The 25723-nt window shown below is 35.7% G+C and overlaps 1 protein-coding gene across 20 annotated transcripts in view; it reads left to right on the top strand.

The window, feature by feature from the left end:
- Positions 1 to 25723, top strand: part of ZNF280D (zinc finger protein 280D) — a 55370-nt gene that overhangs the window by 10801 nt on the left and 18846 nt on the right. For 13 of the 20 annotated variants that reach the window (XR_012675237.1, XR_012675239.1, XR_012675238.1 and 10 more), the window contains 13 exons: positions 5226 to 5343; positions 9784 to 9951; positions 12404 to 12513; positions 14267 to 14496; positions 16920 to 17077; positions 17513 to 17613; positions 17710 to 17856; positions 18455 to 18589; positions 20140 to 20384; positions 21583 to 21723; positions 23409 to 23471; positions 24075 to 24193; positions 24385 to 24421. Coding sequence is in view for 17 of the 20 variants with exons in the window: in XM_075160157.1 (XP_075016258.1) it covers positions 5226 to 5343; positions 9784 to 9951; positions 12404 to 12513; positions 14267 to 14496; positions 16920 to 17077; positions 17513 to 17613; positions 17710 to 17856; positions 18455 to 18589; positions 20140 to 20384; positions 21583 to 21723; positions 23409 to 23471; positions 24075 to 24193; positions 24385 to 24421 (1772 nt within the window). In the remaining 3 variants the exon portion in view is untranslated. The remainder of the gene's footprint in view (positions 1 to 5225; positions 5344 to 9783; positions 9952 to 12403; positions 12514 to 14266; positions 14497 to 16919; positions 17078 to 17512; positions 17614 to 17709; positions 17857 to 18454; positions 18590 to 20139; positions 20385 to 21582; positions 21724 to 23408; positions 23472 to 24074; positions 24194 to 24384; positions 24422 to 25723) is intronic. The other 7 variants (XM_075160161.1, XM_075160167.1, XM_075160172.1 and 4 more) reach the window with 1 other exon arrangement.

Genomic DNA, 25723 nt, shown 5'->3' with positions numbered 1-25723 from the left:
AGAGAGAAAGAATGAAGATTAAAATTTCATATTTGTATGAGGTAAACTATGATGTGATACCTTTATTGAAAATAATTTAAGCTGGAACTGTTTAGACAATGTGCCTATAATATTAGCTACTACTGTCAGGTTAAAGTGAAGCCTGACAGTAGGCATCATCTTCATCATCCATGCAAATATACACACCTGCAGTTGTCCCAGCTGTCATGTTTTGGTATAAATATAAATCATGCAGCCTAATGTATTCTGCATTTGCTGGACAGGGGTATCAGTCTGAATGAGCATAGTTAATAAGGCCATTAAAACATGAGAATTAGGTGTTCTTCTTAAGACTTGTGGCTAAATCATTGCCAATGGGGGGTTGTATTTTAAGAAAAACAATGCAATGGAATCGCATTCCTATTCCCCTATCGACTGGGTAGGTGACTCTCTAGCAAATTCATTAGGAAAGAACTCATACTTTCCAATTTTGAGTCTTCAGCAGCTGATTGATAGATTGCAGAGAGAAATTGTGGGCATGTCTGCTGAAGCGGGTTAGCTGAATCAGTCTGTCACTGTATCTAAGAAGGCCTAAAAAATTAATAATCAGAAGTCCAGGTATCGGTAGGATGTCTAGATTGCCTCTGGAGTTCATTTAAATCTGTCTTTATAAAGCAGGACGGTTTAATACAGAGACGTCTGCTACTTCACATAAGGTATACACATATTTCAAGTCTGCGAATTTTATTTTTATGAATGTTTGCTTTGACATAGTATGCTTTATTAAATCCTTCAAAGTACTGGGATATCTTGCAGAATCTTTACTGCAAAAGAAAGCCCTGTTCTTTTCTTCCCTCGCCTGTACACGCTCATGTTTTTGTTCTAATAGATAAAGCTGCTAGTGGCCTCTACATTGTTTTTATTAGAAAAACTTAGAGTAAACAGACCTAGGAAAGCTGAACTTCTCCAAAAAGTATATGTAAGCTGGATGTAACTCATCAAGACAGTGATTTTCTTTAAAGACACTATGCACACAGCACTTCTTTTTGTGAGAGTTCTTTCTCACTCATGGAGTTTACTGTCAACAGGAACGTCACAGACGAGACTTTAGTTAAGTTTTATATTCTGGCTTTGCCAAAATCTGCAGGTTGTTGTTCTTCCCTGGCAGAGTAGAGAAACACCTATTTGAAGAAGTTGCAGCCTCTAATGTGACTTTGAAGGTACACAGCATGGACTCTAACCATGTATTAGTCAGTTCTGTCTATTCCAAGTTAGACTGACATGCTTTAGAAAGTAATGCATCCTTTTCTGGGATATCCAGTGCATAGATATTCCACTGTTGAAATTATCATATGTTATATGGTTTTTTTACCGTGTTGACATTTTGATCATGGCTTTCATGAGCTCTTAATTTTTTTAAAGTTATCCTAAATGTAACATTCTATTCTTTGGATGTTAAGAAATTCTTGAGTACCTTTAGGAAGATTTTTCTGGATTTTTTTCCTTGCTTAAGACATGCTAAAAGTGAATCTTCCATCTCTTCAACTTAACTTTTCTAGATTCGGAATTGTATTTCCAATTTTAGCCTTATCTAGAATAATTTGTCTTTATATTGTTCCTGCCACTTGATTATGTTCTTTTTTTTTTATGGGTAAAGAGGCTTGTTTGGTATGCTTTTTTTTTAGTGAGGTACTATAGTTCAGCTTCTTGGGCAAAGTTCTGTGATTTTTAGTATCACTCCTGCCACATTATGTCATTTGCTCTTCTTAGTGTCATATGTATACTACCTGTATTTTGGTTCATGTCCTTGGTTTGAATTGTCTTCATTCAAGAGCTCCTTAGGTTTTTTAGATCCTCACACACACACACACCCCCCCTTTATCTAGTCTTTATTTCACTTCAGGCCACTGTTTTATATTGATGATTTTCTGCCTTGGGCTTTCTGTGACATTTTCATTCACACATTTTCTGTTTCTTCCCAACTTGATTCTTCTTAAGTGGCAAGGGCTTCAAATAAGTTTTTCTGGGAAATGTTTGACGTTTGGATCTTCAGCTTCCAGATGTTGAAACTTAACCTTTGAGATTAAAATATTGTGATGTGAAGATGGCTGTGAGGTATGACTAGACACTGTGGCAGGACCCCTCTTTAGCTGAACATCCTTCAGAGTTCCTTTGCATTCTTAATATGGTGCAATATTTTTTAATCTCAGGATGTCAAAGTTTTTTCTGTGGGAACTGATTGCTTTTGATCACCAACTGGGTTGAAACACACATTTCCTCAATTTCATAACATGTAGATCTGTAATTTACCTTTTGTCGATGTTTGGTATTCCAGTTTTATGATTGAAATACCCCTTTCCAATCACAGGCTTGATTCACTGGCTTCCTGTAAAAGTCTAGTTTTTGTGTTCTTGTTACTGCACTACGTTAATGCAGTTCCAAAAATTCTGAGTTGAATTTGGCTTCAGTCGTACTGTTTACAGCAATTCTAATTCAGTCAGACTACTGCTGTCGTATATGATAGCATAGGACTATCCTCTTTAAGAAAAATTTGTTCTTAGTGGTGAAGATCTTCTATAATTCAGTGCTCAGAATGCTCTCCAATAAGCCCCAGCCAATTCTGTCCATACCTTTCCCCTACTTAATAGGGACTTTTGTCAGTCTGAGTGTGAGTCAGATTCCAGTTGTTCCTAGTTAATTTTGGGAGAGCAAAGGTCCAATACCGTGCATTGCAATTCCTCTGTATGGATTTGGTTACCAATTATCATGTTGGTTTCCACATGATTAGGAAGTCTAGGATGCATGATATAAACACAGTATTTTCACTGTGTTTGGAAAACTCTCTTGGAAAACTAAGAATGGTGGTGGATTTTTTTTTTCACTTGAGCCGTAGGAACTTAACTTACAAAGGTGTTGGATTTTGCCTTTCTGCATGTGAGAACACCGGTACATGTTATTTTGATATTTTTTTTTTCATTGATGTGGTAAAGCTGTTTTGGTTTTTTCTTTAAAACGTTTTTGCTTTCTAAAGCATGGGAAGATACTGGTTTTTTCTGTATGTAAAATGACAGAGCCAAATCACATGAAAGGAGTAATTGTAAACAGAAAAGGACATTTTGAAAATTATGAGATTTTGAATTTCCAGGATGTCTGTTCTTACTTTCTTACTCACCGGACATGTTTAGTATGTACTAGGGAGATGTACCTATGCCATCAAAATATCCAGGCTATTATTTTGAAGAAAGTTAAAATGTTAACAGCACTTAAAACCAAACAAACTACAGCATAGTAAGAGAAGCAAATTTTGTGTGCAGCTATTGTATGGATCATATTTCAAATGTAGGTGGTATGCATAGTCCTTCACACTAAGAGCCTACCACAGGCTTACCACCTGAGCATTAGTTGTGTTTGACACGGGGTTTGCAGGCTAAGCTGCTTTGCTTGTAACTTCACTGGCCAGTCTGAAACTGTTGTGGCTACAGCAACACCTGCTTTGTTGTGACTGCACATGTAGCTGTTACTCATAACAAATAGAGCAGAGAAATTTAGTAACTATTTCCACAACTGCTCTTGAACATTTATGTTTAATTTGGTTAGATTGGATTAGGTCACTCACCAGAAGAAAGAATGGCTCTTCATTATTATTGAGGTCCTGCAGGGTTTTCATTTAAGAGATGTACAACAAGGTAGGATGGGGAGAAGCATCTTCCTTTTTGTTCAAATCTTTTCTGGTACTTAGGAGTCCTAAAATAAATTATCATACCTGTATGTGTACTTGTGCACTTCTTTAAACATCTTTCCATCAAGTTTAGTCAACATGGTGGTAGTTAAAAATGTGGTAACTTCCATAGGGATGTTTTCAAGTAAGTAGCACAATTGTGAATGGGAAGCATTTTGTGAGATTGATCTTTACAGCAAAAGGTATTTTGGCCTTTGTCTCATGGATACACTGATGACAAAGTCTGTGCACGTGTATTGGGTGATTTTATTTATTTATTTATTTATTTTAGGAAAATGGAGCTACTTTTGTCAAGTTTTTTGTTTCACAGTACAGCCTGATGAAGTGCAATTGAATTATTTCAGAGTAGAAAGACCAAGTGCCAATATTTTGCTGTTCATACCTTAATGTTGAAATTAAACCTAACTCTATTATAAGATTTTTCTTAACTCCTTACTCCTATTGCTGAAAATATTTCATGTTCCAAATTGTTTGTGTTAGGATGAATGGCCTATTAAAATGTGAGCAGTATTGATGAATCTTGGAAAGTGTGTTTCTCCTGTATCACCCCTCAGCCTTGAATATCTGTAAAGAGAAGTAAATTTCATGTTTCTTTTCCCTCTAAATTTTACCTATTGAGTGATCAATGAAGGTGTTTAGTTTTAACAGTTTTCAGTGTTGGAGCCAAGAAATGTGGACTATTTCATTTTTTAGGTTATATGTAGTATTAAAGGGCAAATCTTTTAAACTGAAGGGTAAGAGGATACCTGTACTTGGAGATGCTCAAAACTTAATGTAACAAGGCGCTGAGAAACATGAACCAACTTTTAGGTTAGCTGTGCTTTGAAAAGAGGGTTTGATTATATTATTTCCAGAAGTCCTTATGAAATTACTCTACATAAAAGAAAAAAAACCCTTAGTGATATCATGAATTTGAGTGCCATTCCCAGTCAATATGCTGTAGATACACTTCTACTTTCATTAAAGCTTGACCACTTAGAGTTTGATTCATTTAGTATCATCTTGCTTTGAGAAGCTCCTGCTTGCTGCAAGTTTGTGCTACTTTTGAGTTCTGTTTTCTGATCTTTTAAAATGCAGCTAGCTGTTGTGCAAGAGTAACAGGCAAATGCCTGAGTTGGGATTGAAGGAAGAAAGTATTAGAATTTTTTGAAAAACAATTCAAGTATAATTTGAGACATCATCAGATTTTTGAACAAAAGCAGTTACAACTAGCAACTCAAACAGGTGTAGTAATATTTCATAAAATGGACTTTCCCAGGTCTTACAGTTGTTTTTACAATCCTGATACACAGCTAAGAATAAATTAATAACCACTGATAAGAGTTGCAAACTTACCAAAATGTCAAAAGAAACTATTTTGGGGAGATTGTAATTAACTTGATTTACAGCTGAGTACTTATGAGTACTTTTAAGCAATCATATGTTTTTAAAATAAACCCTTTGAAGCCTGCAAGTAAAAAAATGTTAAACCTCAAATTTCTTTTCCCTCTTGAAAATATCTTATTAGGATTATATTATGGATTCTCCACCAGCTGCACCAGATAATACATCTGGTATACTGTTTGGTGTGAGACAGAACTCGGGAGTTCCACAGTACCAGACTGGGCCAGCAGTGAATGTAACAGGTGGGTATAACTGTAGTAGTTGATAAGAGAAAGAAAGTCTAATGTAATTTAATTGTAGTGCAGATCTTTGGGTTATAACTTTAAATAGGCTTTCTAGAACATAGTATAGCTACTTTTTTCTTCCCCTGTACATAACACTGTATAATGTTTAATGAAATAAACTTTGGAGCCTTGTGTTGTAAGGCTTTGCTTTTCAGCACATTAGACTGACTGTAATATCAACTGATGTCTTCTTATAATGCTCACTTAGATGGAAAAAGATATTGCCAGATCCACTGTAATTTTTTTGACTGATAAAGGCTCGTTTTCAGTATATCCAGCACTCTTTGACGAGCATGAATAGGAATGGCTGTTAGCAAGAGAGGGGCTGTGAACAGTACCAGTAGATTCCCTGTGATGATGATCTTGGTTTCCTGACTGCTATATATAGGACTTGGAGTAGATGGGATCAAAAGGATCCTATCTGAAAAGGAGGAGAAGAGAAAGAATATGTAGTCTGACAACTAAAGTATTTTTTTTCAACTAGCTAAATTGTGTTTCAGCAGAAACTATTTAACCTACTTAAAAACAAACAAAAAAGTGCCTTTTTTTCTGTCACAGTAGATGAAGTAGATTTGAAGCATACAGTGTATTCAGTCTTAAACAGGCTGTAACTTGGGACTTCCCTTCTCTTTTGTGAAGGATTGCACTTTTGTAGTAACTGACCAGAATCCTGTCATTCAGTCTGTAAGTTACAGATGACAATCAATTCTGATTCTTCCATGAGGTAACAGGTCATGTACGATGAATGGCCTAACCGATCATACTAACAAGTTAGGTAGAACAGAGTGATTGCTAGTTTATTCTGCTTGATGTGATGATTTCGCATCTCTAGTTTAGGCATTCACTCCAGATACTTATCAATGAAGGGTTGGTAGTGTATTTCATTGTACGTGTCCAACTATTCTGTGATCATTCCCGTCTTACTGGGTTAAACAGCTTTTTGTAAAGTAAGCAAAGGTTTTATTTCTTGCAAATGGTTCAGTATTCCAGCCCTTGTTCTCCAAGGAACAGGTATTAAAGTTTAATTGTTTGTGGGTTTGTTTTGTTTGTGGGGTTTTTTTTGTAAATTTAGGAGACCTGCTTGCATATTTAAACATTATTTGTAGTAATCTCTTATCCAGAAAAATTAAGTATTTGAAAGCATCAAGGATTGTAATTCAAAGTGTCTTAAATATAGCATACTTAGTCTATGTTTAGTTCTGTAAGATGGCAATAGGATTTAGAAATTAAAAGGTTTATGATGGTGGGTTGAAACACAAGTATCTTTATCACACAGAAGGCAAATTTAAGATTACATTTCACTTCACAACAAGGAAGTGTCTGCGTATTTTGTGGTTTGGCTTGCATGGTGAGGTCACGTAATGCGCTTACGTTCATGTTGTTCGTATGCGCCGATGCCTACTTGCTTGTGTTGGTGCGATGCTTCCTCAAATTCATATGCAGCACTGTGGGCACAAGACATTCTGGAATATGGTATTTAAAAGCAGAATCCTTTTGGGAACTTGCCTGTGATATTCCGCAGGACAGTTTAACTTCTGTACGTGGATTGTTAAAGACATTTTTTAGCTCAATATAGCATAAATGTTTATTTCTGAGGTCTAAGTAGGAAAATGACAAGCTGCTAACGGACACTAACCAACCATTTTGTTAGGTTGCTAAATAGGTGGTGGTGTAAGTTAAACAGCATTGATAACTCTTATCTGCAGGTTGGATGGGCGCTGGGGATGTATGTAAAACTGTAGTTTGCTTTCTGAGAATATTTTGGGATCATTCTCCCACAAACTTCACCCACTTGGAGGAACCAGAAAATGCCATAACCAATAGAAGAACTGTTCTGTGGTATTTAGGAGTTGACTGGACTGTATACATGCGTTCATAGAACTAGATTAATGGGAGATTAAGTTGGTGAGGGACAATGCACCAGAGGCCTGAAATAATTTGGCTTTCATGTCCCTATTCTGTTAGTTTGATGCTTTTATTCTAGGTTACCATTTCTAATGTCTTTTGCCATCATTCATAAAATCAGGCCCAGCAAGCACAGATGCACATAAGTGTTAAGGATTTTACAGTGGTGGTGTAATGAGTGTTTAGAAAGCTGTCAGCAAGGTGATACTGCATCCAGTATACTTTGCTCCTTCTTGCAATCATTTTAGATATTGTACACAATAATACTGTGTATATGAGTATAGCCAACTGTTTTGTAATAGCTACAAAATATTTACAGAAGTACTCACTAATAGCATGAAGTGAAGGTGATAGACTCCTGAGCAGCCTGAAAAACAAACAAGAATTGTTTGGCTGCTGCTTTTCTCTGCTCTCTTGAGTACTTGGAGTCCCTGACAGTTTTGGCTATGTGATCTGCTGGGTAGAGGATTGGACACTCTGATTTATACTAGCTAGATATTAAATAATACTTGGAATTGGTTTGTTTATTTTTCAAAATAGGCTTTAATTTTTTTTTTAAATGAACAAACAACAGAATTCAAATGCAAACCTATGTATATTCTCCTAGTATTATTTTAATTCTTCTGAAAGAGGGAATTTATTAGATCAGAGTTGTATAAACTGAGTTAAGAATGCTCACCTTTATAAATATGTAAAATAGTGTTCAAAGTTTTTGTCACAGACGTGTCAAGCTTTTTTAATTGAAATTATTACCAATTTTGTTAACATGTAAAAGTAGTCCTTTTTTCCAAATCAGGTTTTCTACAGTAAAATAAAATACTTTACGGAAGATTCTTGTAAAATCAGTCAGACCTTCTGTCTTTTCCCTGGCCCTTATTACACAACTACACTTAATTAAATACATAGCAGCAGTTCCTGCTGTTGGTTGATGGCCTGATGCTCGAATAACCTCAGTGATAGAAAAGAATACGAAAATCATACCGGCTGTATGGAAGCCTTTGTTGATCAAGACACATATGTCAATGTAACCAGCTCATATACCAAACAGTGCAAGTATAAGTAAATTGAAAAACCCTAGGAAGTAGTAGTATCTAATGAATAACCTGTTTATTTTGTGAATGTGTTAATTACCTTAGGCAAACAATGCATAGAAAGAGACATTTGAGCTTAATATGTTAATTTATGTCAGAAAGAAGGAAAGGTGTGCTACAAAGGAGAATGTTAGGATGATTAAATAGGTATATAACAAGTGAATTATGTTTTCATGTATATGAGGCATAGTGTGGTAAATTCTCCAAGATGCTCAAATATCAGCATTCCCTGCTGAGATTCTTTGTCTCTGTGGATTGAATGGGAAGACAATCCAGACTGTTTGCTGGGTATAAATGGTTACCACTGAGTAAACACAACTTGGGGGTGGGAGGGTGTTGTTTTGTTTCTTCTCAGAAATAGTTTGAATAATTTTTTGTGACGCAAGTTACCTCTGCTTGTTGAGAAGACTTTTAAAGATACTAATTCAGTTTCTTATTATACCCAAAGAAATCATTGGAGCAGCTAGACCGTTGGGAGGGGAATATACAAGAATGTCCTTAATTCAGATGATTGTGTCCGGAACTAAAGTCCGGTCCCTCTCATATTTTATCATAGTCTTAAGGCTATTTGCAGTCTATGATTGTGAGAGATTTACAAGGCCTGTGCTGAAACTTCAGACTTCTTGGTATGTAGCTGTGCTCTTTCAGGTCTGCTTGAGGACTGCTGTCTGCGTTGAGATTACATCATCAAGGGTAATCTTACAGTGACAGAGACGTGGGTTTCAGGACAAGATGGAGCCAAGTATCGATGGGCATGTTAATCAGGCACTGAACCTCTGAATTTCTGAGTTATTTTTTAGTGATTTTCTTTTTTTAGAAGAAATACTGCAAAAAATAAGGGAATCAACTGTTCTTTCAGAAGAGAGCAAATAGGTGTGCTGTGATTGGTCATTAGAAGTTACAACGCTGTTTTTGTTTTGCATACAAACTGAAGTCTCAAATGTTTTACAGAGTTAAATAACAAATTAAACCAGCATTAACATAGGATTAGAAAAAAGGAGAGATGTTTTTAATCAGAAGGGCAGAGGTTGTTCCAAATAGTGGGCACTGCAGAAACTAGCTGCTTAGCTTAACTTTATTACTGTGAACTCACCTTGTCTCAGATTAGTGTGGGTCAAGATGTGAAAAGTAGGCCAAATAAATTCAGGTGGTCATAGTATGATTTACTGGATTTCAGGGATGGGGCTGTATCTCTTTGCATTTACCCTTTCCTTCTCCACTGGCCTTAGAATATTCAGTCTGAGTTGGATATTGTTTTCTTAACTTCTGTATGGCTTATTATTTTAGGGAAATCTTAACTGCTTTATGTAGACTTGTCCATCCGTTAAAGTATAGGCATCAGTAATGTGTTCATAATATACTATGGAAAAAAACTGAGGTTCTTTAATTTAAACCACTGTAGGTCTGAATGAGAGTGTTTTTGTATCTAAGCGTCCTGCTACTTCTGAAGGCAACAGTGTAACTCCAAAAAAGGCCAAGCCTAATGAGGTTGGTGCTGGAAGCAATTCAGCTGTTTCACCTACAGTTAACTCTCCAACAGTAACACCATCACAAAATGTATCTTCAAAAGGTAGGGTAGATCAAATGGTCTAGCTGTCAATCCATGCATCTGTTTCATGGAAAAAGCTAGCACTCTTGTAATGTTTAAGTTGATTGGTATTATTAATGCTATTAAGGCAATGTAAATAAGTAAACTCTGTTCTTATGCCTTAAAATAAGAAAAACCTTTCTATGCAAGGATTTATATACCTGTGAAGACAGATGATCAAAATAAATGCCCCTAACCTCATACTCTTAGTTCAGGTTTTCTATGTCAAAGAATTGAATAGAGTTGAAACTTTAAAAAACAACCAACCGGACAATCAAGATCAAAAGAATTCTGTGACTGCTGAATTTATCAACTAATTCTGATTAGATAAAAGGAAGAAAAAAAAAATCAGTGTAGGAATGTCAGGCAAGGCAGTAAGGACTCAGGTTGTGGAATCTCCATCCTTGGAGATACTCAGAAGTTGACTGGACACGGGTCTGAGCATCCTGATAAGGTTGGATTTGCTTTGAGGGGGAGGTTGGACAAAAACACCTCCACAGGTCCAACCTAAATTATTCTGTGATTCTGTACTTTGACTAACTACTGCAAAGTGTGTTTTGCAGTTCCCCCCTTTCTTTTGCAGCAGTGTTTTTGATACAGTTTAAAATAGTAGTGGGAAAGGAGGAGGGGGATCTAAGTTTCAAAGAGAGGATGTTCTTTGAAAGACCTTTCCCTCCCTACAAGAAGAGAGGTGGTCTGGCTGTTTCAGCATATTAATAATTAGGTGCATTTTCCTCCTGAGCCAAAAGGTGCTTTCCAGTTGATTTTAATAGGCGAGGATTTATTCTTGACTTCGAGATATTTCAAACCACATACTCTCTCCTATAATGTTAAAATGAGGAGCTACCTACAGTGGATTCTGTTGTTTGGAATCATTTCATATTTGGGTTTTTTGCATGTCTTGTTTGCAGCTGGTTTGCTATCACACTCTTCCCCAGCAACCAGAAGGAAGTGGCTATAACATGGAATATTGCAGCAAAAAATTTTCCTCCACCCTGTGTTGGGTAAAACAGATATTGTGCTGCAGCCTGTAATATACAAAAGATAACCTGGAGGATCTTACTAAATGCAGTAACAAAGGAGTAGATCATATTTACTGAGAATCTTATTTTTATGAGTTTGTCTCTAAGCTGTCCCATGCTAGCATAGTGATTTCTAATCTGTCTCAGAATCCAGCACTGAAGCACCGCAGAACACTAGATCTTGCTGCAGAACCTGTTTTCTTCCAACTCGGCTTGCACTTTGCTGTGACGTGTCAAAATGTTTTACAAACCGTAATAGCGAAGACTTGCAGCACTGTTTTGCGGTACATCTCTTGCATGGCCATCCACTCATGTGAAGGACTTTCTGCTTAATTATGATTCTTAGCAATACTGTTATCTTCAAGGAAAAATACTGTTTGATCCATGTCTACCCCATGGACTATGCAAGACTATTTTTGTGAAAAAATGTGTAACGCTGTTGCATGGGCAACTCTTAACTCATACACTTACTCATTCCCTTGTTATAAGGTGGATGTATTTGTGTGTTTATTTTTATTACACTTTTTCATAGCCCTGGCAGGGTACAGTTGACTCTACAGTTGAGATGTTACTTAAAATTCTTCCTGTGTTTAACCTCTTCTTCTAAACTACTTACTCAGCATGGAGTCCTCCAGATCTGTGAATGACTTGAGAATGCAAGAGAACTTCATCTGGAAAAGTAGCTCTTGCTCCTGTGTTTTTTGGCAGTTTGGAGAAAACTGGAAGCCTGGGTTTATTCATTAAAGTTTAAGCTAATGCAAAGGTTTTTTGTTTTTGCTCGAAAGGTATTAATCATTTTATGTTGATAAGAGAAATACTATTTCCTTTCATTACTGGGAGTAATTATTTAGAGGATTTATTCTCCAGGTTCTCCAAAGACACCTTTGCTCAACAGGAATGATGCATCTGAATAGGCCTAGGTTCCAACAACTGTCCAGAGAGAAATATTCTCATCATTGAGAACCAGATGGTGAAATTCCTTTCCAAAACCAGTTATCTGAACCCTATTTTGATGATGATCAGGTCATGGCATAAAACAGGTTTTACATGTTCATTTGAAAATTAAAGTTCTTAAAACAAAAACATCAAAAATCTGTCCTATCCGGGGAACTGGGGGGTGGTGGTGCACAGAATTAATGCTTTGTCTCTATCATGCTACCCTCACCCCCTCCAATTTGATCTTTATTTGTTGCTAAGATTTTGCAAAAGTTGTTTATAGGTCTATATCAAACAGAACAAATTCAAACTCAGTTTGGAAAAAAGGAAGGGTAGTTAAAAGATGCTTGTGGTTACTACAGCTACATCAATTGTAATAGTGTTCATTTGAAATGGCATATTTTGCTAGAATAATAATAATAAATAGAGTATTCTGCTTGTGAATTCTGAATCTTAACGTATTTTAAATTTTACAGGTACAAATGCTACATCAAGCACCATTAAAAATGGAGGACCTTTTCCACGAGCCTGTCCGAAGTGCAATATTCATTTCAATCTTATGGATCCTCTAAAAAATCATATGAAGGTAAAATATTTTGGGGCTGGTAAACATTATAACAAACTTAATGTGGGTTTCTGTTTGATCATGAAAGAGTGCAATGTTTTGATATGAAGATAGTCTGGCTTCTGGCTATGATCGGCCAGACCCTGAATGCTCAATGACTTGCAGTCATGGAGAGGAAGAATGGAGTAGGGGAGCTCTAAATCTTACCACTTTTTGCCTTATTTTTCCAATGAATTGAGGCATATTTGCTGTTTCTTGTATGATTTCTCTCTGCCACAGCTGTGACTTTTTGAACCATTGGCCAGATTCAGGTGAATTTGATGAAGGTAAGTGCCCATGATAGTAGGCAGCCAGTTGACCCACATCTGTGTTAGATGGCTACTGAGACAAAGATGACAGTGTAAACTTACCTTTTTATCTTGATACATCATCTGGTAGCTAAAAAAGTTGTTAAGCTGAGGGGAAAAACTTAATTTGTAGTTCATGCACTTAAATGCTGTGAGAAACAAAACTTTCAGAAACTAAGCATCACTTAGTCTGCTTATGAAACTGCTTGTTATTGTTTCTGGAAACATTGTTTCCTGGAAAGTATTTATTATTATTTAGCAAAGATTCCTGCAATTCTCAGGCATATGTATTCCATTTCAGGAGGCAGAGAAATGGCTTTGCACTCTCTGCAATGTTAATAACCCATGCAAAAAGGAGTATGAACTACTGTGTAATAGAAGTCTGTGAGGTTCTGAGTTACTGTTAACACAGATCATTCTGATTTACTGGGCTTAAGATAGCCTAAATGGTAGCTACTGTCCTTTTCAGCTTCAAAACACAATTAAGAAACATACATAACAGTGGGAAAAAATCAAGGCTTTTCTCTTTCTCTAATCATTATCTGTAGAGAATAGCTTTTGCACTGAGTACATGAACCGAATGAAACAACCATTGAAGAATGGGTTTACCTAGTATTTAATTAAATTTGTCGTTAAACTATATTGGATAAATATACTGAGTTACACTTCCACAGTAGGAAATGAAGTTTCCTTACTAGTAGGCTTATAGAAAGTAGTCCTGCACAATAAGAACCATTATTCAGCAGGAGGAAGATCTGTCCTCTGAAACATGCTAATTTTGTTCACTGTTGGAAACTTCATAGCATCTTCTGTCTGCAGTACTTCATACTTTTTAAGCGTTAAGTTTCATATTATAGCTTTTGGGTTAAGCATTCATTATGTACACTTTGACATAAAGAAGCTTGAACAGTGTGTGTTGTGTGACTTAGAATTTCTGAATTTTCCAGTAATGCTGGAAAGAACTTTTGCAGGTTTCAACATATGTCCTCCCCAAAGAAATAAAAGATAAAACTTTCCATTAAGTTCTCAGTAAACTTATGCTTATCAGCAAAATACTTGCATAAAAGCTGCTTTTCTCTTTCTTGTTACTAAATTTAAATGAAGTAGACATTTTCCTAATGAGTAAGGCAACACTGGTATTCTGATTTTTAGCTTAAATTTATCTTATATGAACCTATGAGAATAATCCCTTTTCAGCTTTTGTAATATATAGTGTTTTATTACCTAAACACTACCGAAAGATCAGTTACGTTCAAAATCCATATGTGAATATGAATAAAGTTGGTGTGTCAAAGAAGTGAGCTTTGCATCTAACTCTAGTTAGTGAGTGGCTTCAGTTTTTAAAATGCTGTTGTCATCGATGCAGTTTGGTAAGAGAGACTGATACCTTTGTCTCTGTCTGTCTCTTCTCCTCCCTTTCCATCCAGTATTGTTGCCCAGATATGGTAAATAACTTTTTCCTGGGAATGACCAAAACAGAATGTTTGAGCACAACAAGCAAGACTGCTGAATCTGAGAAAGGAAAATTGATTATGTTAGTTAACGACTTTTATTATGGGAAGCATGAAGGTGACACCCAGCAGGTACAACAGGAGCAGAAGACTCACACGACATTTAAGTGCTTCAGTTGTCTGAAAGTTCTTAAAAATAACATAAGGTATTTGAACTCGCTTCCTTAATTGCTTGTTAGTCGCTTACAGCCCATAGCACTTAGTCTCATGCATTAAAAATTTGTCTCTCTGGAATAGAAATTTTTTTCTTATTGAAAACTGATAATATTGGGTGACTGAACAGAAATTGAATTAATTTTTACTATGCATGTATGGCCATAACTTAAACTTTTTACAGATTAGAGTACAAATTTAAATGGCGTATAATTTTAACGAGACCAGTTGTAGGACTCTCGGGTTAGAAAGGGCAACAGAAAGTATTTTACAATTTGCCATCTGGATTGATGGTGATATCAGTAGATGTGAGTGTTAATTCCCTTTAGGGATGCACAATGACTAATAGTTAATGCTTTACTTATGTAACATCTGTTATTTTGATGGAATAATTTTACTTCCAAATGCTGCAAAAAACTTCAGTAAGCTGTTTTAATAGGTAGACGAGTTTGTGTCATTGTTCCTTTGGAAGTTAAGGTCATAGAAGTTTTTTACATGCATTCTTCAAGGGAAGCTGAAGTAGCAGAATGTAAAACTGAAAAATGGACCATTCGTTCGAAGGGCACAGTCTGCAACTTAAAATGAACAGGTTTATGCTGACATTAGACCCATATAATTGAACAAAACAAAAGTTTCATGTAATTACAAACATTAAATTTGCTATTAATCATTAAGTATGTGTAAATCCAAAGTAGACGTGCCAATAATTTGTCTTAAGCAGCTTGAAAATGTTGTATGTTGTTAAAAAAGTTTACTCTCTGATTTTATAGTTCCTGTTAATTATGGCATTTCTTCCCTTGCAGTTTATCTTTTTAAGAGCAATAAACAATGTTTGATACGGACCGAGAGGTTTTTCTTCTGTTTTTGTATGCATAATACTTTCCAAATAAGCTTTTCTTGCAGTATCATGAAAAGTAGTCCACAGAAAGAATACTTTATTAAGATACTGTGTTCATTTTGAAAAATATTTTTCAGGCACTATTTTCTACTCAGCATTATATTGTAAGTTATTGGTGCTATGGTGCCTATGTTTTCCACAGGAAGTCATTAAAAATGAGCACTTAATTTTTTCTTTGAATTTCTCCAGAGTCGACTTCCAGCCGAATTAATTTTTGCTGTAACTTTGTAGCTGTATTCCATAGTTCTATAACTTCAGAATTTTTATTCCAAGGTATATTTTACACCTTTAACCATTTATAGTGGACAAAATAAATACATAGTCCCTCTCTACTGGTAGGGGAAGTTTTCTGGACCTTAATTCAGAAAAGCACGAAGTGATTCATCAGGGTAATCCCCTGCTTCCTTTAAAAGATCTGTGGTTAAACACACCATTGAAAATAATGTTCTGTTAAGTTTATATGCGGTACTAGTGTCAATTCCTTTCTTCTGCTTAGGTACATGGATATCCTCAGTTAGCTTTTTTTCCTCTCTCTCTCTTTTTTTTTTTTTTTTTAAGCAACTGCATAATATTAGAAGCTTGAGTTTAAGGGACTCTTCTCCTTACTCATTTGTTTTTTCCAATTCCAAGGTCACCACTTTGAGAGCTACATTCCTTTTGTGAGTGTGACCTACATCTAACAGTTCCTCTGGCTGTACTGAAATGAAGCACATTCAAACTAGAACAGTTTTTGAAGTTTAACAATAGCGGGTTGTGTAACTAACCTGTCCTTGTGCTGCTCCACAAGTAACTGTGACCTGCCAATGTTGTCATGGATGCCTAGACTTCTCAGCCAGAATAGGTTCCTACTACAGATAGGTGGACATATTAATGAGGAGAAGGTGGTAACTTGAAGCAGTAACATACCACCAAGTTACTCTTTTGATTGTCAGCTACACAGTGGCGTTCTTTGATAACTGCCCTTCATAATTCAACTTCAGTCCTAAATGCTTTATACAAAGAAAGCTCCTGGAACCTTGCCAGTTTTGAATGGAGGTGGTTTCAGAAAAACCTATAATGTCCTAATTGCAGATATGTTCTTGCTACTTAATAGTTTTCAGCAGTGCTAAAGTTATACTTGCTTCAGAATGTGGCTTTGAGGCTGGTGGTGGTGAAGTGTGAACAGCTGACATGTTTTGTTGTTGCCTTTGCTAATTTCTCTTTATTTCAAGGCAAGAATTTTGTCTAAGCAAACATGAAAAATGCAGCAGATTGCTTAGTCTAAGAACATGTTTCAGTTATGTTGTATGTTCCTTACAGTAGTCAAGATTTCTTTTTAAGCTTTGAAAGATGATTTCAGCTTGCTTAACTTTGTTGCTTTTTTATTTATTTTAACGAACACTTCCTTAGATTTGTTTGAAATTGAGAAGGCCTTACAGAGTAAAGTTTCTAAAGAATCCTGTACATCTTGCATGTGATATGTCATGTATAGTGAATGTTAAAATGTAGTTTTTTGCACCTGTTCACTATCATTTAAAGGTTTATGAACCACATGAAACATCACTTGGAGCTTGAGAAGCAGAGCAGTGAAAGTTGGGAAAGCCACACCACCTGCCAGCACTGTTACCGTCAGTTTCCCACCCCATTTCAGCTGCAGTGCCACATTGAAAGTACACACACGCCTTACGAGTCATCTAGTAAGTTGGATTGTATCACACAATCTTTGTGTGACCTAAAATTTTTAGATATCTTCTGACTTTTACTTTGCTGATCTGTAACTTCAGAATAAAGCTTTGTACTTTAAAAGCAATAATCTCGAGATTTAATATAGGAGCTGAGCACTTATTCAATTTATGTTAGAGCAATGTGTGTAGAAAAAAAATATTTTAAAAAGCTTTTTCTTTTGTTTTGTTTTAATTGAAAGCTTGACTGCAAGAATTCATGTTGTTTAAGGGCCTAGCGCTCCTGGCTTCCTGAAATTGTACAGGGAGTTTCTTCTGAAGATTAGAATAATCGTTAGATTGCTTTACCTTTATAGATTTATACAGTTCACATATACATACATATTATAATTTATCTACTTATGACCCCAAACAAATTTTTACTTTTTTCTTGTTTTTCACTTTTTCTAGCGATTTGTAAAATCTGTGAATTATCCTTTGAAACAGAGCAAGTTCTTTTGCAACATATGAAGGACAATCATAAGCCAGGTGAAATGCCGTATGTTTGCCAGGTATCTCAGAGTGATTGTTTTGTATTTAGATTACACCACCCCCCTGTCTTTACTATTAATAAACTTTTAACGAGAAAGTCAAACTTTTTGTTTTAGGTATGCAACTACAGATCCTCAGCTTTTTCAGATGTAGAAACACATTTTAGAACAGTTCATGAAAATACAAAACATTTGTTATGCCCATTTTGCCTCAAAGTAATAAAAATTGGAGCACCGTATATGCACCATTACATGAGGCATCAGGTAAGTAGGTATTTTCAATCCTTAATGCTAAAAAAAAAGCTAAATATATGTCATGAATCTTCCTCTGGGAAAAAAGCGTAACTGATTTGTATGGTTGTTACTGGATAAGAATAGTTAATAAAATACGGTAGAAGAATTATGACTGCATCTTTTGAAAAGTCTTTAAGGGAATCGTTAGAATTTGTCGTGTTTGTGTGACTGCAGCTCCCTGTTTAAAAAAATCTCTGACTATCCTTGAAAGAATATCTTGGCTGTTTGGTTTCTTCATTAAGTTGTAGTGATGTGTTCTGCTTTTCTTGAGTGTCACTAGCAAACCTTTCACTAGTTCAAGTAGAGAAAAAGATTATGAAGTACTGTGTTGTCTTATAACTGGTAACCTGATTCCTCCTCCTCTTAGTAATGATACTGCCTTGCATTTTCAAGTATTTAAATATTCTCTCTTTAATTCCTACGCAGTATCTTGGCTTTGTACAATATTAGGAGTTTGTCTGGTTGATGTTATAGAAACTGGATGACCATTGCTTGAGACAAGCTAGGGTTGGAGTTTTGTTTATCATGACCTTCATATTTACTATAGTTTGTCTTCCATTTTTAAAAGAAAAAAGGAATATACCGTTGCACTAAGTGCAGACTGCAGTTTTTGACATGCAAAGAAAAAATGGATCACAAGACTCAGCATCACCGAACATTTAGGAAACCCAAACAGTTAGAAGGATTGCCTCCTGGAACAAAGGTAAGTGTTCATACAGGAAAATTAGAGGGGACAAAGGAAAAAAATGGATTGGTAGAGAAAAGGGTGGAATAGAAAGAAGTGCTTTTCTCCTTTCTTTTCTAACACAAAGATTTTTTTTTTTTTGCCACCTCTAACACTGAAACGCTAAAAAATACTCCTGTTGCAAGAATTGGCAGGCACAGTTTATGGTTTTTTCCTGGTGATCTGTGGTGTTGCTCTCTGTCCCATTCTTCCATACATGTGTATGCCAGTAGTCCAGTCAGTGCTGCTGCTTTCTTGAGCTGTTGGTTAATTTGTCCCCTCCCATTTATCCTTTCTTGTGCTAGGAGAAAAGGAGATAGTTTGGATGTTGGTCTGAGGGGTCTGCATCATTTCTTGTAGAAGATTTTCAACCTGTGAAAGGTGGTGGTGGAAGATCATATAGAGTGCAAGACTTACTTCTCCGTAGACAATATGTGCTTATAACTGAGTTCACCAGGTTTTTTTTAGCTCCAGCATTTGAAGGGGAAAAAAAAAATCCCACAATTTTCTAAGTGTTTTATGAAGTAAACTTGGGTCCCCTCAGAACACTTAGGCTGTCTTTAAATCATTCTTCCATTTCTCGAGAAGGAACCACTTAGACTAGGATTTACCTGTAGATTTCAGGACTTCTCCTACAGTTTTTTAATGAAGTGTGAAGATATATGTCCTTTCAGTTGAAAGGAAGAAGAAAATTAACATTTTGATCAGCTCTTCTCAGGAAGGGAAAATGACTGAAGTTGATGTTGATTGTGTTGCTTGACAGAATGTAAAGCACTGATTCTCTATTCTGTGACAATACCTCAATTTTCTAAAGATTTCAGGGTCTTCATGATCTAATAAAAGCTTAGATTATATTAAAATTTTGGTGTTAGTGGACCTTGACAGGATGTAGATGATGAGACTGAAGAGCTTGGAACCAGGTTTAGAAAATGAGGTACTTCTAAACTATGAGTATGGGCAAGGAGTATAATTAGGAGTCATGCTGCAAGTGAAAACTGGAGAACCAAATTTAAGGGCAAGACAAGGAAGTGCTGTAATACCAGATGAGAGGTCAGAAACCAGAATTAGTCCTTGAGGGTCTAGGATAAGGAGCAAAAATATCTGAAGGAAGTAGATTGGCTGATCATGAGGCAACAAGACACAGGCCTTTTATTAAATCCAGGCATCGATGGGATTGTTTGAGAGCTGTCTTAATAGGGCTAATTGGCCTGACCTTTCTGTTTCTTTTCCACAGCTACATTTTTTGTTTTAAGAAAGCAGGATGTAGCCAGTTGCAGGTCTGAAAAGAGGGCAGTGTGTTTTGTCATGGCTAACTATTTCCACCAAAACGAGCTTTTTAAGCATCCAATAGAATATTGAGATTAGGTTTACTCTAGGCAACAGTATTTCATATTTTTCAAAGCAGTCTTTATTGAGGAGTGTTTCTTATGCTATGATTTTTGTCCTAAAGTGGCTTAAACTTTGAGACAAATAAAAATGGGGACTTAGTTTAAATCTAAATGGAAAAATTTTTAATTTCATACTTGTAGGTGACTATTCGAGCATCTGTTGGATCTCTTCAATCAGGATCATCAGCTACATCTTCTGTTAGTACAAGCACTTCCACATTTCAGTTATCACCTAAAGCTAAAAATACAACCACTAAAAATCATAACAAATCTAATACAAGTAAGTCAAAAGCGAAGTCAAAACCAACTACATCGAAGAAGCAAAATGCATGGACCAACAGCAAAAAAAAAAAAGAAGTTACAAATACAGCATTGCATAATCTAAGGTAAAATATTAGCATTAGAAATATCTTTAAGGTATACTTTGAATATAAATAACTGATCACTTAATTACCTTTTGATAACGTCTAATACTGCAATACAGAAGATTTGACACTTCAGTTTTGCAGAAAAAGCAGTCACATAAGCTTTCCACAGACTGGTACTGTGATTATAATTCTGAATTTTCATTTGCCAATTTTGTTGGTGGTAGACTATTTTATGATGGGAGAACAGATGTTCTGGAAACTTTTCTGTTCTAAATTTAGAATTTTTCTCTGCACAGAGCCACAGACTCTTGAAATACTGACTCATTAGGCAGATTTATGTTTAAAAGTGACCTATAGAGGGGAATACATCTGCCTGGGTGTTCTTTGCAAGTTTTCTTATGGAGGGAAAAGTATTTTCCTCCTCCAGTTTTTTAAGGGTTTTATTTGAACCTGTTATTTAAAAGGTTAAGTATTGTCTGTCTAGAGGATACCTTGATTTGGGGAGCTACCAAAAAAAAAATCAAGAAAGTAAAAGTAAACTGTTGGAAGAATGCTGTCTTTATATTTACAATTTACTGGGTTTTGCTGTTCTTATATTAATAATTTAATGGGTGTTTTATGGACTATAATATAATTTCATTGGCTAAGATGAGTTAGCAATTTTCTTTGTCAAAGGTTGTAGATGTCTCTCTTCCAATAAGGTGCTAACACTCACAGTGTGTAGCGCTCTGAGACATTCAAAAATGGCTGGCAAAATAGGGGAAGAATAGGATTACATTCTTGCTTTGTACATATTTCAGAACTTGTGGGGAATATCAGGGGTGACAGGAGAACCAAAGGCTTTTTCTGTGTATCGTCGTGGATGAAGCATTTCTTTGAAGTCCTTCTCAAGTACATAAAGAAACAGCAGCAGCTGAAGTTGGAGGTTCTCATCTACTGCAGTATTTTGTTTCCAGGAGTGGCCAATAATAGATGGTTACATTAACTTTCACTTTTTTATTAAGGTCATAATGACAGTGTAATTCAAAAAAACCCAAAGTTTTCTTCATGTATGCTAACATAACCTATAATAAGTATTTAACTGATACATTTTTAAGTTCCTCCTCTTTTCCCTAATGTAGGCAAGCTTGCTACTGACTTATAGCAAAAAGCTCGAAATAGTTATCTTGTCTTAAAGTGTTGATATTAACTATTAACTTTTTTGTATTACTGTTAGGTATCGTTTGGGAGCTCACAAATGCATTGAGTGTTACTCAGAAATAAAAGATTTTGCAAGCCATTTTCCTGCTTATGTCCACTGTAGCTTATGCAGATACAACACTAGCTGTAGCAAAGCTTATGTGAATCACATGATGAGGTAAGAACTCTTCAAAATTTTATTGGGTTATCAAATACTTCCTAAATTCATATAAGGTGTGTTAAGTATTTCTGTTAGCTGAATTTTGAACTGGGTCATAGGACTGGCAGGGAAATGAGTAAGGTTGGATTTTTACTTTGTAATGAGGACCTAAACCCCATGTTCTTGTTTTGCCTTAAAAATCCAGCGGTTCAGGCAGTATTCTATCTTTGCTTCAGAGTTTCTATGGGATCTTCTGTAATCATTTCAGCCAGGCTTAACAATGACTAACTGTTGCGTGTTCTCTGGGTTTCAGATTGAATACCTCATCTGATTTTACAAGTGCTGAATGCATACAGCCACAGCTATTGTTAATGAAATCTGTGCTCAGAATACCATGTAAAGGATGTCTCAAGTAGCATACTCAAGTGGATACTTTTTCTTACGCTACTTCTCATCATCTGTAAAAATACCATCTCATTTTGCAGGAGGTTTGCCACTGATTGTGGGGCAGTGTAGGGTATTAGTGATGACGGCTGTAAAAAAGCCTGTTAAGAAAACAAATGCGTTAGTTTTCAGAGCAATAGAGTTATACTATGCAATAATTAGACACAAATCAGGTAGCAGTGACGGTAAAACAAAATTTTGAAAACCTACTTGTTAATCCTGTGTCCTGAACAAGCCAAATGTATTGTGGAAAAATACAGAACGCAGTTGTCTTTTTCAAATACACGTATGTATAAAATGCCTTGGCATTTCTGAATGCTAGAATTCTTGAATTTGTGACCCAAGTCTTTAAAAGTTTTTGTATGTATTTTATATGTTGACCTGTTCATACTAATTTCAATGCTCACGTAAGTCCTAGGCTGAAATAGTTTACATGCTTTTATGCATATAACCTATTGGTTACATGCTTAAAAAAATAATAAAAATTAATTCTGATTGTACAAGAGAAAGTTTACTCCAGAAGGGGAGAGGGGGATCTAAGGTAAACTGTTCCTACTGTTGCCCATGTTCTGGGCATTGTCAAATTCAACCATGCAGTAAAATAGCCAGTCTTTTGTCCTTTGTCTCGTTGATGCACTAATGCTCCCCCTGCTTCGACCCCTTGCAGCACCTATCATCATCTTTTTTGTCAAGTGTAAGGAACAAGGGATGGTGAGGAGGAAGGCTGTTAGAGGGAGGGTGTTTCTGCAGTAGCAGCTCCTGTACTCAGCTGCTCGCTTTTTGTTTCATATTGGGAGTACAGTGTTGGCACATACTTAACCTGCATATGAGAGAACTTACATGTTGTCTGAAAATGTGTTTTATCTCATTTAAAGCCATCTCTTTAGGAAATGTGAGTTCAGCAAAGCTTCACTTCTTTTGTGGAGCACTATATAGCTACAGCCATGGTACTTCAAGAGCTAAACTGCTGATGGAAGCAATGTAACTACGTTCTTGCAGGACTGTGCCGATGAATTTAAGCCTTGCCCCTCCCAAACTCGTTATTTGCAAGAGAGCCAGTGTTTTAAACTAGAGCTGAGATTCACAAGCCTGTGAGCTTTCAGCAATTTAATGTTTTAGACTAATGCAGGTCAGTAATTGAGCCTTCTATTTTCATGCCTTGTCATAAGCAAATTGCAGTACCATGTACAGTGTTGGGGATATGTGGAGTAATGTACTCAAGAAAACCAGTCTAAGTGGTAATGTTTTCTTATATTTAGTTTTCACAGTGCTCGTCCAAGTAAAAGATTTTGGATCTATAAGAAGCATTCAGAAGAGCTACGGTAATTCAGCTTTTTTCAGTTCCAGATCATTATGTTTTTACTTTCTGATAGTGAACTTATTAGTTAAATGAGATTGGAGCCTCTTGAATTTCTAGGCTTCCACAATTTAGAAAGAGCAGGGAAGTAAAAACATTAGCTCTTCCACTAGCAGTGTTCTGTTCAGTGACAAATATTTGTTAGTTGTCCACATTTATTTTATTATTTATTATTATCATCTTCTTTCTTAACCCTGAGTTTTTAAAATATTTTAAAAATATTTCTATTTCTTTATTTTCCAATTATTCATAATGTGCAAAATGGAGGCAGGGAGGGAAACAAAAAAACCCAAATCAAAACTGAGAAACTCATGCTTTATAGATAAATTCTGTCTAAAGTGGTGTTCTTTGTACTACATCCAGCATGGAGATGTCCTGGTCATTGACTGGGATTTCCAGGTGCTAGTTGCAGTATAAAAAGTAAGAACATGTTTTTGTGAGTCATCTCATCTAAAGTTGCAGGAAATGTTATTTATTTTTTTATAGTCTGTCCAGTTGCTGTAAGTTAAGAAAACTGTTTTCACAAGCATGTTGTATTTATACTTCCTTCTTACTTTCTCTTCTCTAGAGGTGTGACTGTAGTATGTCTTAACTGTGATTTCCTGACTGATGTTTCTGGCTTAGATAGCATGGCCACCCATCTAAGTGAAAGCCATACTCATACGTGTCAAGTTATTATAGAGAAAGGTGAGTACATGTAGTGTCTTTTTTACAGAGTATACATATATAAATACTTACATGTGGATGTGTCTGTGTTATTGCAGTCCTTTTTTCAGTTGCATTGTCATTATTTCTGTGTACTTGGATTTGAAAGTGAGTACTTCTGTATTTCCACATTTTAAAATATTTTTAATTAAATCCTTTATTTTTATTTTCAGTTTCTGTAGATATCCCAACTGCTGAACAAGTATCTGAGTAAGTTTTGTTTTACTGCTCAATGTTTATTTCTATTAGTTTAGTGACAGATGGCCAAAATTTGCACTTTGAACTTGGGTCTCTTGAATTTCATAGAATTTGAAATGTATGGATGAACATAGACCCTTACTTTACTAGTGCTTTTTGCTCTTGCCATGTCCACAATTACATGAATGGGGAGGTAAAATGATTACCTACTGCAGCCAAAATCAAAACCAAGTTTTTGTTCAGTTTTGCCAGAGACACATAAATAATTCTTGCAGTATTAGAACTTCTCAATCCTGACTTCTAAGTCTAGACATAGTGAGACTGTTACTTCAACTTGCTTTTAATACTAGCTTTATTAAATGAGCGTTTTATGTTCTTTACGTAATATTAATATGAATTTTTTAAAAAGTTACCTTTATTGAAGTAGGACAAATTCAGTCTTAATCTTTTATAAATCTTTACAAATTATTTTCAAAATTATGTTATTTATATGACAAAGATGTACTGTTCTGTATTAACTTTTTAATTCTGACTTTCAAAGAAAAATGAATATGAGGATTTTGGCTTTCAGGTTTTTTAAGGATTTGAAAAAGAACCTGCAGTATTGTGGAGATTGTGTTGCAGGGTTTGCTTGGAGTTTTTTTAGAAGAATCAGACCTGCCAAGCTGTTCCCAATTATTCTGGAACAATACCTGAGGCTTTACAATGTAGGTTGTGAGCCTACTTATGCCTTAATTGAAGGTTCGGAGTTGTGTCAGTTGAATCAAACATTTGAGTTCTCTGTAAACCGTTTTGGAACGCAGGAACAAAAATGTCCATTAGACTGCAAAGAAAGATATTTTAAAAGATGGAAGAAAATAGTTTAATCCTGATTTAACAACAAGGTGTCATTGAGTCCATCTAGCCTATAGGAGGATTCTAAAAGGGATTACATATTCTCATGCATGATGAGAACTCTTCCAACAGAGCGTGAAGTTCTTAGGCCTCTAAGCATACATCAGCCTTCACTAGGTGTTAGAAATATCCCCAATAGGTTATTCATAACTATTAAGTATTTTCTTTCTTAGTTTCTATAAAGTGGCCAGTAAGAGGGGATACTGGAATAATCTGTCATCTGATCCAAACATGGAAATACTTATTTTTGGCTATGAGTAATAGTAGAGCAAAATATATGCTATAAACTTCAAACCTCTGCTAGTAACTGTTTAGCATGTGATGCAGTTGAATAAAACTGGTGGTCTGATGGGATGACTAATAGACATTATTAAAAAGAATTGAAAATACTCTGGCAGGAATGAACAGGGGAAGGAAGTT

The sequence above is a fragment of the Calonectris borealis genome, chromosome 11 (genome assembly GCF_964195595.1).
Source record: "Calonectris borealis chromosome 11, bCalBor7.hap1.2, whole genome shotgun sequence".
NCBI classification, from domain to species: Eukaryota; Metazoa; Chordata; class Aves; order Procellariiformes; family Procellariidae; genus Calonectris; species Calonectris borealis.
Note: the sequence above shows the minus strand (reverse complement) of the source record. Positions and strands in the feature narration are given on the sequence as shown.